The 16,379-nt window shown below is 36.9% G+C and overlaps 1 protein-coding gene across 5 annotated transcripts in view; it reads right to left on the bottom strand.

The window, feature by feature from the left end:
* ATP11A (ATPase phospholipid transporting 11A) overlaps window positions 1-16,379 on the bottom strand; it is a gene marked incomplete at its 3' end in the record, with an annotated part of 117,650 nt that overhangs the window by 53,309 nt on the left and 47,962 nt on the right. For all 5 annotated transcript variants that reach the window (XM_083854385.1, XM_083854386.1, XM_083854387.1 and 2 more), the window contains exon 2: window positions 7,328-7,450. In XM_083854385.1, the coding sequence (XP_083710511.1) occupies window positions 7,328-7,450 (123 nt within the window). The remainder of the gene's footprint in view (window positions 1-7,327; window positions 7,451-16,379) is intronic.

The raw sequence follows: 16,379 nt of genomic DNA, 5'->3' as shown, positions 1-16,379 counted from the left end.
AAGGATGTTCAAGATCTTCTCAAGCATCTAGTGCCAACCTCCCTGCCATGAGCAGGGACACCCACCACTTGACCAGGTCGCTCCGAGCCCCATCCAAAACAACCTTGAACGCTTCCAGAGATGCAGCATTTACATAATCTCTGGACAACCTGTTCCAGTGCCTCACCATCCTCAAGCTAAATCTACACCAGCCTTCTTTCAGCTTCAGGTCCTCCTCCCTTGTCCTTTATTTAACACCCTTGTAAAAAGTCCCTCTCCAGCTTTTTTGTAGTCTCCTTTTAGGTACTGGACATAAGACTACATATAACACCACCTTACATAGTATTATGTTATTAAAACAACATAAATATTACATATATATGTACAGGTAGTCCTCTTCAATAGAATAACTGAAAAAGCTATCTGATGAAAAGTTTCAGTTTCTTTAAAGGTAGTCTTATTTATAAATATATATAAATATATTACTTTTTTGAAACACGATTTATCTATCTATAAAAAGAACAGGTAGAGAAAACTATAGCAGAGGGTATAAAAAAACCAGGAAAGAAATAATTACCTGAAATCATAAGAAGTGAGTTGAGAGTGTGTCTTGTCTAACTTAAGTGACTTGCTTATAAACATATAGGAAGTTTACAGCAGAACTCATCTATATTCTTTAATGTATTAAACTAATATCCAGACTTCAACTCAAAGCAAAAAAGAAAAAAAAAAAAAAAAAAAAAAAAAAAAAAAAAAAAAAAAAATCAGACTTCTGTGCTTATATGCTACTCGACAGAATTTGAGTATTTTGGAAAGTGTTGTGCCATATTTATGACAATTTGGAATGAATGCAGAAGGACAATATTTTAACAAAAGTATTAACATATGCACCATCTGCACAGTGTTTATTACTCTTGTTTCTCCACATCACAAGGTCATTCACAACACAGGGATCAGTGACACCTCTGCTACATGTAAGGCTTTTACAAGCGAATAACAGCCACCACCACGTTCAGAGAGTGCAAAAATGAAACCGATTTGTGGAAGTTAGATCAAGTGGTACACTTGATGAACAAAACCACATATTTTGGCATAAAGCAAGATTTCTCTTACAAACAAGTCTATTTTTAGTAGTCTCTGTTCAGCAACTCTCAGTCTTATCAAACAGAGGCTATTAACTACAGGAATTCCTCTGACAAAGAAATCCCCTAGCATCTGTAATTATGTAATTCTAATTTTAAGAAAGAAAAAAAAACTTTACAGCAAGGATGACTGACTGAAGACAGAAGTCACAGAGAATACAAGGAAAACGGAAGAAAGAGCATTTGACAGCAAGCAAGCTTCACTCTCTCATTTGTAAAGAGAATTACACCTGTCTTCCCTGACCTTAGGTTTGGACCTGTTGTTTTCCTTCCTTCTTCTGCTTCTTTCACTGCATGAAGACTCCACGCTGATACAAAAAACTTAAAAGGCTCTGTTAGGGGCAGTACCAGCAGAATAAAATATTGCTAATAACCCTGGACTGAGCCATGGGAAGGGTAAATAGCTTCTCCTGGGAACACAAGGAATATAAGGGAGGTTGCAAAGAGCCTCTGACCTGGAAATCCCACATTGAGCAGGATCATCAAGAGCCAAGAAGAGCTTTTCCTTGCTCTCTCCAGGCACTGACAATTATCCCCAGAAGGAAATTGTTTTCTTGTGCCTGGAAGAAGGGCACACTCATGCACTCCCATTGCAGCTCAGGTATTGAGATCCCTGAGTTGGCCCCTTGAGAGTCCACTTGATTCAGAAGCATTTAAGCTTTACTGCCAGCCAAGTCCATTTACCCTTTTCATCTCTAACAGCTCCTGCCCCACTGAGTCTCTGGGAGGGCTGGGCACATCTGACTCTTCAGCCCTTGTAGCATGGGATCTGACCTCCTGCTTCCCCCATTGTGGCTGGGAGTCAGGGGATTACCCAGGCAGAAATGGAGAGCTGTGTTACAGCTGCTTTCAGAGTAGATCAGTAAAAGGCACACACAACACTCCCTGGATTAGTCCCTGTCCCATGCACATTTCTGTCTACCCACCCTCTTTGGCCTGAGTATGCTACACAATTATATATTGGCTTCACAAACACATGACCATGCCTCTTTCCACTGTGGGCTTTTGATGCTTTTCTGACTTTCAAATACCATTGCTCAGGGCTGTGCTTGAACTCGTCATCTTGAAACTGCTCTGTCATGGCCCTAGAGAGGCCAGACAATGCTTCCAGTTGTGAAGCATCACCTTGGAAAGCGTGAGAGAGCCTAGGTCGCTGCTGGGTTCCAAGTGGCTCATCTTGATAGAGGTGGTTTAGTATTTCCTTAAGATTCAGTATTAATATCTCTTCTAAATGTGGCAACAAAATGAGAAATCAGAGCAGATCCAGTCTCTGTGTGTTTATAATAGCCCTATGAGTGAGTGCTGCAGGGAAGAGGTACAGCACAAGGGCATGTATTTCTGCTGAAAGAAAGGAATATTTCAACATCTGCTGAAACATGTCAAAATTACTTAACTTCATTAAACTATTAGTCACTGAGATTAATTGTGAGTCATCTCAATCAGATTAGCACTGAAGGTAGCTAAGGTTTCCCTTGCAATGTATAAGATTTCCAAAACACAGCATTATTGTCTCGGGCCACTATCACAGAAATCTATGTTTGGATCAGTATTTAATGAAAAGTCCTAAGGAAATACGCAGACAACAGAAGACTGCATCATTTGTGCAACAAAACCAGGATCACTTCTGATCCATGAATATAGCATACAGCATTATAAAGTAGGAAATAACAGTGGTACTGTTCTCCTATCTGAGTTCAACTCACTAATTTTCTATAAGGAAGAACAGGAAATAAAGCTACAGCCCAAATGAGTGCTTTGTAATTTCATGTGTAACTTAATTCTAGTGACATCTCTTTAGGGCAAATTCTTCAAGTAATAGTTCTGCATCCACTGTAGAGTCAATCTTGTATTTCGTGCAAGAGTAATATCCCACTACTCTTCAGTATCATCTTCTGGGACCATAAGCCCTGCTACCTGCAGTTATGCTGGTGACCCAGGAATAAGCGGGCTCTGTCGCAGTAAAATTTCTCTTTATTAAATTATACAGTAAGAGTTTGCAGCTGGACAGGATCACAAAGGCAAAATACTGTGTGTTGATTACCCACAAACTGAAATGAAGAGTAAAAGCCTTTGTAAGTCTCCTTAACCCAACTTCCTCCACGGGTGGTATTGGGGGGGGGGGGGGGGGGGGGTTGGGGGGGAGGTTGGAATCTGTTCTGCCTGAAGTTCATGGATTTTCTAATTTTGCCAGGTGCCTCTGACAGACAGGAAATTCTCTCAGCTCTCATTAAACAGGCTACTCCTATCCAGGAATTTCAGATTCTTACTTGTGTCTCTTTCTTTAAGTGGTTTTTTTAGGGGGTTAGTTTTTTTCCAAAAGCCATAAGCAGCTGTAATTAAGTATGTCCCTATGAACTCCATGTTGTTGCCTCAAAAAAAAAAAAATTTTTTTCAGTACAATTTTTCCCTCTGTTCAAGAGAAATGCACACACCCAATCAGTCTTCAATTAATTGATTCAAGTAGAACAAGAAGTGGAGATCCCTACTTTGTCAACAAATGAGCTCCTTGAAGCAGAGCAATTCTGTAAAGGTGTTAGATTACCTTCAAGAAAAGGGAATTTGGATATTGAAAAATATTAAATTAACAACAAGCTAAAACCATCACCATGCCATTACATAAATCCATAGCTGGCTATGTATTGAACGATCTGTGCATGATTCCACTGGCTTGGGAAAAGATGCAGACCAAACCTGAGCAAAGGTATGGAGCAGCTTTCACCCAAAATTATTAAACAGGTTAAGGCTATTCCTCTTGGAAAAGAATATGGTAGAACACCACCAACAGAAACAAGATTATAAACGGGATAACAGTCATTGTGAGATCCGAGGATTTGGAATACGAACTCAAATTAGCAGGAAGTTTTAAAATGAAAGCTCAGTTTCTTTTGGCAAACATTTCTACAGTTGAACAGTTCTGAGAATTTACATGGGTTTAAAAGATATTGAAGGAATTCACAGAGGAGAAATCCATTAAAGACTACTAAATACAAAATCATACTCCCAGCACAATAACATGAAGCCTGAACCTTAAGAAAATTCTGTACTAAAAAGTTATTTTATAATTTATCAGTTTTTTTCAAAAAGTAAAATCCTGTTTCAGAAGGAAAACAGGTTGTTTCTCAACAAATTTTGGTAGCTGCTATGGCTGCCTATTTTACTTAGTTTCCTTTGAATCTGTAAATTCTACCAAAAAGTAAATAGTAACAAAATGTGTATAATTTTATTCCGAAGAAAGCAAGCCACCTCCCTACCAATTCAATTACTTTCTTTCTTCTGTGTTTAAAACGTTGGGGTTTTTCTACCAGCTGATATTTTTCCATGCTGCAGCACTGTCATGTGATAAATTCAATCAAGGGCACATAACAGCCACTTCAAAGGCCAACATCCAAAGTAGCTGAAGTAGCTAAAAGTTAAATCAACAAAAAGATACATAGTACAAAGGTCACTGTCTCCAGAATGTAAAAGGAACTGCATGTACAATCCAAAAGGCAGGAGGGTTTTTTTGTCTTTTATTACTTCAAAATACACTTTTTGCAATATATTGTTAATATCATAATTGAATTAACACATCAAACCAATGGAATACTTCTGTCTAGCCAAGGCCTGTCCCTGTATCATTTTTCACAATCAGGAATGTATCATTAAACATACAGAGCATTAACCACAGTGACACTGCAATGTACATGAAATATCCCTCTGCACTTGAATCAAAGTATTACCCTGCTGACACAAGGAAGCCTCTGGTGAAGCACAGCAAAGTGTGTACCCTTGGAAGGGCCAGTAAAGTCTAAGGTTCATATTACTGCAAGCTGAAGTCTTTTTCAGAGCATTATGAATTTTTTTAGTAAAACAGCACACAGACTAATTGATGACATTTCCTCATGCTTTTCAACTACCCTTTTTAGAAACTTTGTCTTAAATTGGTAAAGCCTGTACTTGGAGTTTGGAGTTCCTCATCCTTGAAGAGCAATCATACATCTTTATGTAAGCACTAAAAACCTATCAATGCCCCACTGAAAGCTACTGTCTTGCTGATGAAGGAAGAAGGAAGTACCCTTCATGGCTGAGGTAACATCATGCAATACGCTTGAGAGCACATGTACTTTTACTCTACTCTAACAATTATGGATTTGCCATCTTAATTTTGCACCTTTGAGCTTTAGTAAGAAATTCACGTCTGCGTTCCCTATGCTGTAGTAGGTGCCCCCTCCAGAGGGTCCATAAGCGAGCAAGGGCCAAGGATGGGTGAAAGGGTAAGAGGCAGCAGCTCACAGAACCAGAACAAATGCTACTGAGTCACAGTGGTGCTTTATTTAGGCTGTCTGGGATGGAGCATGGGAATAACAGTTTACTTGAAAGGGACAGCATGGGAAGTTCTCATACACAGGCAACAGTCATCAAAACAGCTTTCAGCAGTCTAAGGAACTGTTCAATATTACAAAGCATTTACATGAACTCTGTTCCCTCCTGAAATATCACCACTGTATTTACTTCCACAAAGACAACCTATGTTTTATTTTTTTAAATGGGATAAGTTTAATCAACAAACAGAAAAACAGAAACATCATGTATATATAAAAGTATGTCCTTCCGCTAGTATTTTTTGTTTATTTACAGAAACAGATACAGGTCACAGCTAAATAGTTTAACATTTAAAACATTTAACTGAATATGCTTTATATCCAAATAAAAATATAGTGAAGTCTCTATCCTGAACTGGTTGAAGTCATACGTATTTACTAACTGCTGGCAGGGATTCCCCAGTTCAATGCATATTTAAGTCATACTTTAAAAATCTTGCTCTGCTAATCAAAGCAACTTGCTACTTCCATTAACTTAATAATCACAGAAGATGTCAAAACATAGTTGAACAGTGTTTTTATTTCAAGAAAAGTAGCAGCAGTACCTTCAATGGCTTTATTTACATACATCTCAGATGAGACAAAAAAACCCCGTCATCTTTAATCTCAGGTGAGATTAAAAAAAATAAGAAAATTGTCACAGGAGTACAAAAACTTGCATTAAGTGCGTTTACTCTGCCATAATTGAAAAGGCAATACAAATCAATGCGTAGAGCACAAGATTTCCCACTATACCAGTCTGACTGTACTTCATCTGCCTTACCTTTCAAGCATTCCATCTAATTAAAGATGCCTAAATACTACACTGCTTCTTAGTACACTTTCTTTGAATGAAGTATGGTAAGAAGGTAGTAAATAGAAAATCTCACATGAGAACTGACACACCATTTGTGAAAAGTCTGGCTTTCATAATGTTAATGGCAGGCAAGTGTTCAGGTCTATGAGGGTAATCATTCAGTTCCTTGAGACCACAATGGTACCAAGGTTCTTAAAATGACTCGGGATTTGAGACTACTAAAAAAGAAATTCGCAGTAAAGGAGAGATTATTTTCAATTGATTATTTCACATTAACTGAAGGTGTGAGCTCATGAAGATTAAAATCTAAGTATATTGCAAACTTGGGAGTTACTGAGTTGTAAGCCATAAATCACCTGCAAGCATTCAGATTTCTATCCCTCTGTAGTATAAACCTTTGGCTAAAGCAAACCAGCTGGGAAGTACCAGCAGCCCAACTGCTCATAAAAAGCTGCTGGAGTTTATGAAAGTGTTTAAAACTTATTAATTGAAATAAGGGACAACTGGAAGGTTTCTAAACAGCACAAACATATTACACTATCAAGACACCAAGTATGATGCACTTTCATGTGAATAACAAAGACTGTTGACAAAACCCCACAGGAACAGGAGCTTTTGAAGGGAATGACACTCCTATGGTGGAGAGAGTGTGATGAATCTAAGTGCTCAACAAATTAAATTATTTCTAGCAATTTTTAAGGTGTTGCTTTTGAGTACAAAGGATGTAGTCTGTCTTTAGGAAGATTTTATTTTACTCCAGAATTGCCTCCAATGAAAATTGCTTTTTTCTTTGTTGAAGAGCTCATTATTACTCAAAGACTGTACTATACTAGGTACTACAATAAACATGAGAGAAATTATTTTATTTCTGTTCATTTTAAAGGCAACTTAGCAATTAGTATCTCTAGAAGAAATCTGAGATATCTTCATTTTACCTTTGCTAGTTGTGGAAAGAAAAATACACCGAAGCCTAGGAAAAAAATCTTGAAAGAAATAAACAGAGTAACTTCAGTTGATCTATCTCAATGAATGAGAGAAAATATTGGTACCTTTGATGATACTATTCTATTATCTGGAAATCTCTGTGGAATGTACGCTTCAGCGCCTGGAGGTGGCTCACGATGCCCAACATAAATAGTCCGACTGTCCACCCAGTTCTCTTCTCCAGCACACTAAGGGGGAAATAAAGAGTTATGGCGTCAGTTCATTCAGTATTTCTGCAGTAACATGAGTCACACACTGAATTAACTCATCACATGCCTGACCATCAACACAGCCACCAACGCATGACCCCTCACATTTTCTGTATCAGCTCAAGATCACCAAAACAACTAAAATCAAGCCAAATGTCAGAACTCTGCCTTAAGTGCACTTCACTTTCCCATAACACAACGAAAGAGCATCCATGAAAATCACTATTCTGACCTCTTTGTTTATAACTGAAAAGACAAATGGCTTAAGACTCTCAATCAAATTAGGTATATAGTAAGCATTTATGTTTGTTACTCTTTTCACCACTGAAGAATCTGTGCTAATTATTATATTTCAATATATGACAAATACTTTACATTTTTGAGACTAGCCAGCCATAACTTAGAATTTCTTTTGCAGCAAAGCGAAATTCTGTTCTCCTGAAATACTAGTAGTAATCATTTCTCCACACAGGAACAAGCTGAGAGACTCCTAGGTTGCCAGGAAAAGATCTCAGCTTGTCAACTCAGAGCACTCCCTTCTATGACAGCTGTGGAAAAAACAGTAGGTGTGCCAAATTTTCACATTCACATTAAACTCCACCACACCTCTAGCTTCCCCAAAATTAGTATTCCTGTGTTCTATTAACTGCAAAAAAAGTACAAATCACTGTAGCTAAGTATTTACACAAAACCAAAATAACCAATTTTTTAAATTTGGAAATCAATTTTTTTGAAGGAACATGGATTATAAAACGACCATCCCTTAGTCAACAGTCTAATTCACACCTACCTTATGAAAAACATTTTTGAAGCACAGAACACATTCCTAACACCTGGAGAAGCCCAGGCATCAGCAACTTTAACATCATCATACGGTCAAACTTGGAGTAATTTAAATATGTCATAATTTAAACTCAAAACCTCTGCTTTATGTTGCGCTGATGCATTTACACATACTTTAATTAAGCATATTAGAGGGAAGCTTCTTTTCTGCATCTTCAACAGCTACATTTACTTAGTACATTAAATATGTCCTGAAAGCGCCCCTGGGCACTGGTGCTTGTGTGCCTCTGTAGCTGAACTGCCAGACTGACACTGAGCAAACCAGCCCCAAACAAATGGTGTGACTTTGGTAGTTTACGCAGCCAAAGCATCATTCCCCAAAGCAGCTGCATGTACCTGTGCAGGTCTTGACAGAATTTAATCATATAGCTATGGCACCTTGTTTTTCAGTTAGTCTTAATGTCAACAGTTATAGGTCAAATTACTTTACCAGTACACACTTGGCTAGTAAGCCTAAAACAAAATTTAGTTTTCAAACTTAAAGAACATTCACCCTAACATTTTCTTCATCAATTAATATCTATATGATTTTTCCACTGCCCTTAAGCACAACACAGCCAAAGATCACTTTCTACATAATTTATTTGGAATAGATGTATAAAACCTTGCAATACTCTGCAGATTTGGAGTAGTTAAGTTAATAAAACAATTATCTCTGTGATGTGCATGACGTTCTTGAGGTTGGAGAGAACATCAAAAATATAAAATGAAAACCTATTGGACTCAGACTATTAACCACAATATAGCTGAGTAGCAGTCATCAAGTAAAATGTAAAGTGAAGTAGAAGGATTAAAGAAAAGCAACTCCTGCCATCCTAGAAGTAGATACCAGAAGCAGACACAAACGACCCAAAAACATTACTTGATTCTTACACATGACAGAAAGATGAAGGCATTATGTTCAGAAGGTACCAAAGGACAAAATTGCAATACGAGGCATAAAACTAAAACTAAAGTAAACCTCACTTTTTTTAATGTGTTATTCAACTTCCAATATCTTGCAAGAGTCACTTAATACATTACATGAAGCTGCTCAAAAGGAAGTAAAATTGAGAGCCCCTCAAGACACACCAATGTCCCCGTCAGGGCTTGTGCTAAGCCCTGTAACTTCCCCTGGCTCAGTGGGAGTGAACACACAACATTTCTCCCATGCCACAGATTTGAAACCAGGACGTGGCTCAGTATAAAAAGTACATTGATTTTCCAGTCAGACAACTTCTCCCTTACCACCAAGTGGACTTGTCAGAAAGTAAAGTGTCAATCAGCCAGCCCACTTCTGAAGGCCAGGTAACGTTCTTTGAGCAAGCCAAAACATTTTGGAAGGCAAGAAAGCATGACAATATTTCCATATTCCTCCTTACTTCTATGGCAATAACTAAACATGGCATCTTTTACCATTTTATCAGTATACAATTTTTTTTTTTGTCTTGTCAGTGTACTAAAGGTACACAAATCATATACCAACACTTATGCCCCTTAATACTCCTAGAAATGCAAGGAAATGTGAGCTATTCCTGTATAATACATCAAATTATGCCGCATTTTTAAGTTTTTCATTAGGAAGGGCATTCCAGACAAACACAACACAAAGATTACTCCTGATAAGTGAAGTGCCTAAGTTCAGAGATGAACATAAAGGGCTAATGGGAATGCCACACAAACTTTGCAAACCAAGAAGAAATCCCTCAGCGTCTACTTTCCTCTACAGAGGTCCAGATTGACAATTTATCTCAGTTATTATGAGCCAGTCCAAGACAGCTTGACAATGCTCTTAGCTCAAAAAAGCACTTTTTAAAGTTTCACTGAGTCTTTATCATGACTCAGTTAAAACAGGCCTCTGAAATTACGTATGAACCTGGGAAGATGGAGCTCTAAGCAGCACCCTCCTGCATTACTGCCAGTATTTACACCTCTGATAGTCCTGGAGTACTGTGTCAACACTAAGTAAACCAACCACTCTGGAATTTGTATCGCTAAGCATCAACATAAAATAAAGACAATCTCTTCTATTAACTTAATTTCATCTGGTTTTATCACAAATTGATAAAATTACCACAAATATATAAATCATATCTAATGAACTATCTGCTAGCACAGAACATTTTTTATTTCTCGATATGTTATTAGAAAATAAATGCACTTTACCAACCTAACTCAACAACTTCAAACCTCCAAACCACTCACAGTCCAAGTGTAAAAAACTAAGCATGGAAGAGTAAGGGTCTCTTTGCCAGCAAGGTAGAACTGCAGTGCAAAGTCACATGCACTGTTCAATATGACAACAAGGCAACTCACTTGTGTAAAGCAGAAAAAGACACTTCTAGAAAAACCACTATAAGGCAGGATATGGGCCACGTAGGGAAATCAAACTACAGCACCTGAGTGTCCTGTAATGCCAACCTCCAAAGCCAAACACCCTGATCTGACAGTTCTTTTAGTGTTCTGCTATTACAGCTTACAGAATGACACCAGAGTCACTGAAAAAAGCAGTTTGATGCCTCTGCCAGAACAATGAACTATATCCACTTTTTTTTAAGTTCCATTGCTTATGCCCATTAAGAATGTCCAAGAAACCATAAATATACCTTAGCATTATCTGCTTCTATTTATAGTGTAAAGCTCAGTGTACTGAGACCTAGTTTTATTGGCACATCATTGAAATGTTACATACCTTTTACTGTTTCAAGCAGTGTCAGCAACCATGAAAGCAAAGACCAGCAAAAGACTAAGGCACAGAAACAGAGAAAGTCAACAGGATTTTACCCTAAGAGTTTAAGTATTTCTGTAGATTATTTATTTCTGATTAAAAAAAACCAAACAAACAAACAAAAAAAAAAACACTACTTGAGATTCACCTTCATGCTACTCTGGTAATTTTTAGCTAGATTTAATTTAAACAAATGTATTGCCTGAAAAGAAAATGGGCTTGGTATTCAATGGGTGACAGCCAAAGGACAATAGAAGAAGCAAGTGGTAGTTGCTGGAAAAGTAACTACTTTGAAAGATTCCAAATCTTTACACACGTTTTTAGTAAAGAGATTTAATGAATGATTTTGAAATCAGTGGAAACACTGAATGACATTTCCTGACTCTCCACTTTAACTACTAATTCTGGCATAATTACCAGGAACAATCTTGGATTCAATAGTATATTTTCTCTCCAAATAATATAAATACAAACACTACTCAAATAAGTTAATATGCACTAAGTACAGCTGAAAACTCCATCAATCTGCCCTGGCCAGGCTCGAAGTACATTTCATTGAACAGTATTCTCTTCTACTTTTTCTAAGTGCTTTTTGATTAAAAGGGATAGTGCACTCTAACCACAGATTTGCCAACAACAAATTCTCAGCATCAGCTATAGCCTTATTCACCCAGGCTGTGACTCCATTCCTCCACACAGAAGTACTTTACACCAACGGAGGCTGGCTTTCCTAACAGCCTGGTGCTTTACTGAATCTAGAATATTTGATGTCAATTAAGCAATTAGCACTACTGTTAAAACTGCACACTGAACACACAGCTGCTCAAGCACTTTGGAGTTTTAGGATAACAGACACTGACAAGCCATTATCACCCAGAATCTCCAGGAAAAACTAATAGTGCACAGTGTGAAAAAAACATTCATGAATTACAACAGCTCTGCACTAAAGGCTCTCAGTTTCCAATTTTTCATTCAGTGAAGAGAAACAACTTGAATATCTCAAAGCTGTAATTCACTGAACTGAAGAGAAAAAAAAAAAAGTTGTTTTCCTTTCTAATACTAAGGAAACCATCTTTATCATGCACTATTTACCAAATCATGAGATCAAACAATCTCATCTTTGTCTTCAGTTATCAACTGTATTGAGTATCTGCTCTTTTACACTTGACACCATTCTGCAGGAATAGGTGCAGCCATCTCCCTTTGCAAACAATGGCACAGAATGCAGATTTTTACCTCATCTTTCCAAATCCCATCATTTTAAGGGTAGATTTAATCTGTAGATAACAAAAATCCATCTAAAGAAATATTTTTTTAATAATCTACATTACCTAAAATTGCTAACCAGTAAAATGGATTAAGCTTTTAAATTGTCCATTTTTGCAAGGAAAAAAAATAAATTTTTAATTTGTATGTATGTATTTGTGGAAATAAAAGGTGAAATTCTCATCCATTTAAAGGATCTTAGCTACATTTCAAATGATAGACCAACTCAAAAATACCTATAGAGAGAGCACTTAAGCTTTATATTTTTTTCATTATGCCAGCCCTTCATATGAATTTGCCAAGCTCAGAACGAAGAGGGCAACTTTGAAAGCTGTTCAGATTGTCATGTTTCATACAAACATAGAATAGCACAGATAAAAGAATTCATATAATTATCAGATAAATACCCTGTCAGGTTTTATATTCTGAAAAAGGATTACCTCAACATGAAACGTAAACAGAAAGTAAATTACTTCATTCACCTACGAGTCATGGACATACGCCATTAAATAACTACTTTAATGGAATACCAAAATGCAGCTCTTCAGAGGTAACCACAAAAAAACCCAAAAAACCAATCAATTAAAAAAAACCCTTAGAACAATTCTCTCCCAGAAACTTCTATAACTAATTAACACATTTCCTATGGATCAACCATAATGGGGTGTGTTGCCACAGAATATTACCACATTTCATTTCAGCAAATGATATTTAAATCATTGGATGATGATTCTTTCAGAAATAACATATGAAATCAAACCTCTGCCCAATCAATTGCTTAAAAATCACAGAACATTGGACATAAGTGTATGCAGAGGAAAAAGAAAGGAGATATTAACATTCTTTAACTGCAAATAGATTATTGTCTTTATGACTCTCAGAGAAAATATGTGATTAGAAGCAAAGGCAGGTACATCTTAACTACAGAAAATGGTGGCAGCCCCACAAGTTTCCCAAGCCAAGTAAAATTTTCTAATACTTGGTGTATCTTGGTTTTCTGATCTTTCTGTCCACCTCCTGCAAAGGTCTTGTGCATGCAGACAGAAGGGAAAAAGGATTTATAGCAATAGGCTGAAATAAGTTTTTGTGACATTTTTGAAGAGGAAATGGAAAAGCATGATGATGAAATGATGCAAAGTTCCATAATTTACACCTGTTAGAGCAACCATTGTCACAACAGCAAATGTTCCAGTTTCTGTAAAATACCTAACACTTCTATATGTGTCCTTAATATAAACTTTATTTCAGCTTTCCAGTTCATGCCTCCTTGAGCATTGTACTTAGAGTAAAACATTTCTGAAGCTATCCTAATAAAACTAGATTCCAGTTGTGTCACATGAGCTGGCACTGGGACACTGCAATAGAGCACTTCGAAGACAGTCTAATTCTCCTTTCTGATTTCCAGTTTGGAACATAATTTTTAGCTGAATTCTCCATACTCTGTGCTTTGAATGGCTGAATAAATTGACCTCCTGGATGACAAAGCCAGTGATCTGTGTTCTTCTCAAAAAGGGTTACAATAATTCTTTGTTTCACATAGATAAAAGCTCACCTCAGTCATTCAAGGAAGATAAGAGATATTTTCTAAGCAGTCAATTTAAATTCCAGATACTGCTGACAGTGGTCCATTAGGTATCGCTACTTCTGATGTCTGTGCTTTCTCTTCAGGCAAATCTTCAGCTTCCCTGTTTATTTTCTATTGTTACTGAAAACTAACAATAAAAGTGACAGAGATAAAAGTCTCCTATTCCATCCACATATGCAATCTTCATTTAGTTTTATGGAATCACTGCAATAATGGTAAGAAAGTAGATCTGTGATGTATGTAAATTACTGGGCATCTGGAAAAATGCTTTTGCTATACTTTTCCTTCCACTCAATGTACCAGTTCTGACACATTTTGCCCCCTGTTGCCAGTGGGACAGGGACAGTGTGGGCCTCCTGCTCCTCTGTCCAGGCCCAGTCAGGGACCTCTCTACATGGAAATCCTTTCAAGAGTCTCACTTGCAATTAGAAAGGCAAATGAGAAAAAAAAATACACTGTAAAGTGCTTTAGTAAGAGAAACTCGAAGGAAAAATGTAACGTAAGACGCAGTATATTTGACAGCCTTAGCAATTAAATTAATTAAAAATCCAGTTTATTTCTAACTAGCTCCAGACCAAAAGGAGCTACTGAAATTCAGGTTTGCAGAGGAAATTTACAGCTTCCTTAGGTGCCAAGAAGAGCTGTAAAAGAAGAGCAATTCCATTTTTTTAAGGCAACTAAAGGCCACTAACACTACATGCAGTGCCAGTCACTCAGAGTATCTACAAAGGTGGTTTCAAGAGAGTTGTATAGATACTTCAGAACACAGAGTTTTTTTTTTTTTTACTCTTAGCTGTCAATAACTACTTCTATTTGCAGTAATCCAAGAAGAAAAAATCAAAATCTACCAAAATTTTCAGGGCAGAAAATTAAAATAAAATTTAAGCTATATTTGAAGAAACAGGAGGATGGAGGGAAGCAAGCAGGAGATTGCTTTCATTCATTTAAAAATAAATAATAAACACACAGATATGCCACACTATTTTCTTTGAAATTAACATTATTATGAAATTAAGTAACTAAATTAAGAAAAATCAAGCAAGAATACCTGTTGTGAATCTTTTCCAAGGAACAATACAATGCATATGGAGATAGTATGCACTGGCAAGATTTACGAGATCAGATGCAATGAAATCCATTCCTACATGGTATTCTTATAGGAGCTTCAGATTATTCAAAAGTGAACGTACTCTAAAAATATGCTTTATATTTAGAACAGTAAATTACTCTACCATCAGATATGACCAGAACTGGTGAAGAGTGACACCACCTTCCACTAGGATTTTAGCAAAGAAAAGGGGAAGAGTCAAATTTCCCTTCTGAATTCTAGAACAAAGATAATTGAAATATATGGGCTTCTGCATTCTTTAAACTTAGTACAAGGGCTGTGAAAATGCCTCATCTAGTTGTTTGCTGGCCTTTAAATTGTTCAAGTAAACGATGGATGAAAAAAAAAGATAGTTAACAATTGCACTCTGCAGTCTATTGACACACAGCTGAGCAGCAGATCTCTATTCCTACTTTTACTACAAAAATATAATGTAGCTTTGATGTCAAGAAAACACCTCCCCCATTGTTAACCCTCGTCATCACATTTAAATCTGTAAAACAAGTTCACTGCCAAGTAGCAACTACTCACTATCCTAATGGTCGGAGCCTGCTAGACTTCAAAAGGATTTTCATGCCTACGTGGATACAGAGCCAGTGAAGCTATGATTCCAGCAGACAGAAGGTGGGGCAGCCTTCTTGTATTATATGATGAGACCACAAAACCAACAGCTTGTAAAATGCTGGTCTTGCAGGCCACCAAGTCAGTGACCAAAGAATGTCCAAGTGTTATTACATGAACTGTTCCATCCATAATAATCTAAAGCTACTTACATATTTGTACTGGAGAACCACCAAAATATTTACTGTAAACTCCTATCTCTATGTACCTTCACATATCTAATTATTTATACTTACTTGATACTGAACTACAGTTTCTTAAAGAACAGTGACTCTAACACCTTTTTGGGGTTGTTTTTGCTACACAAAGATTACTTTAAAGAAATCTCCCAGTATACAACTGTAGATATGCTACTACACATACTTGAGGTCAGGCTGCAGCCTTATCCGAAGCAAATAACCCAAAATAAAATTGAGAGGGAAAAACTACCACGTGGGTGCTACTGAACACTGTAATACTGAGGCAAATGCTACCTGTTAGTTTTCTATATCTATAAAGATATGGAAAATCCTCAGTAAAATTGGAAGGTGTCATGTTTTGACAATTTTTCAAATTAAGATCTTGCTCATTTAGGCTGGTCCTGAACTTAGTCCCCCTAATGCCAAGAATATATTAATCTACAGAACTATCCACAGAAGTAGAAAGGTATAGTACAAGTACAAAGCTCTCCCTGCATTACTGGTGAATTTATCAACAGTCTGGAATAAGATGACAATACTAATAGCCAAATATCCTACTAATAGTATTTATATTTTGGCATACTCCCTGCAGTGTAACA

Source organism: Zosterops lateralis, assembly GCF_965231275.1.
Source record: "Zosterops lateralis genome assembly, chromosome: 2".
Classification (NCBI taxonomy): domain Eukaryota; kingdom Metazoa; phylum Chordata; class Aves; order Passeriformes; family Zosteropidae; genus Zosterops; species Zosterops lateralis.
This window is presented reverse-complemented; position numbering and strand designations above follow the sequence as displayed.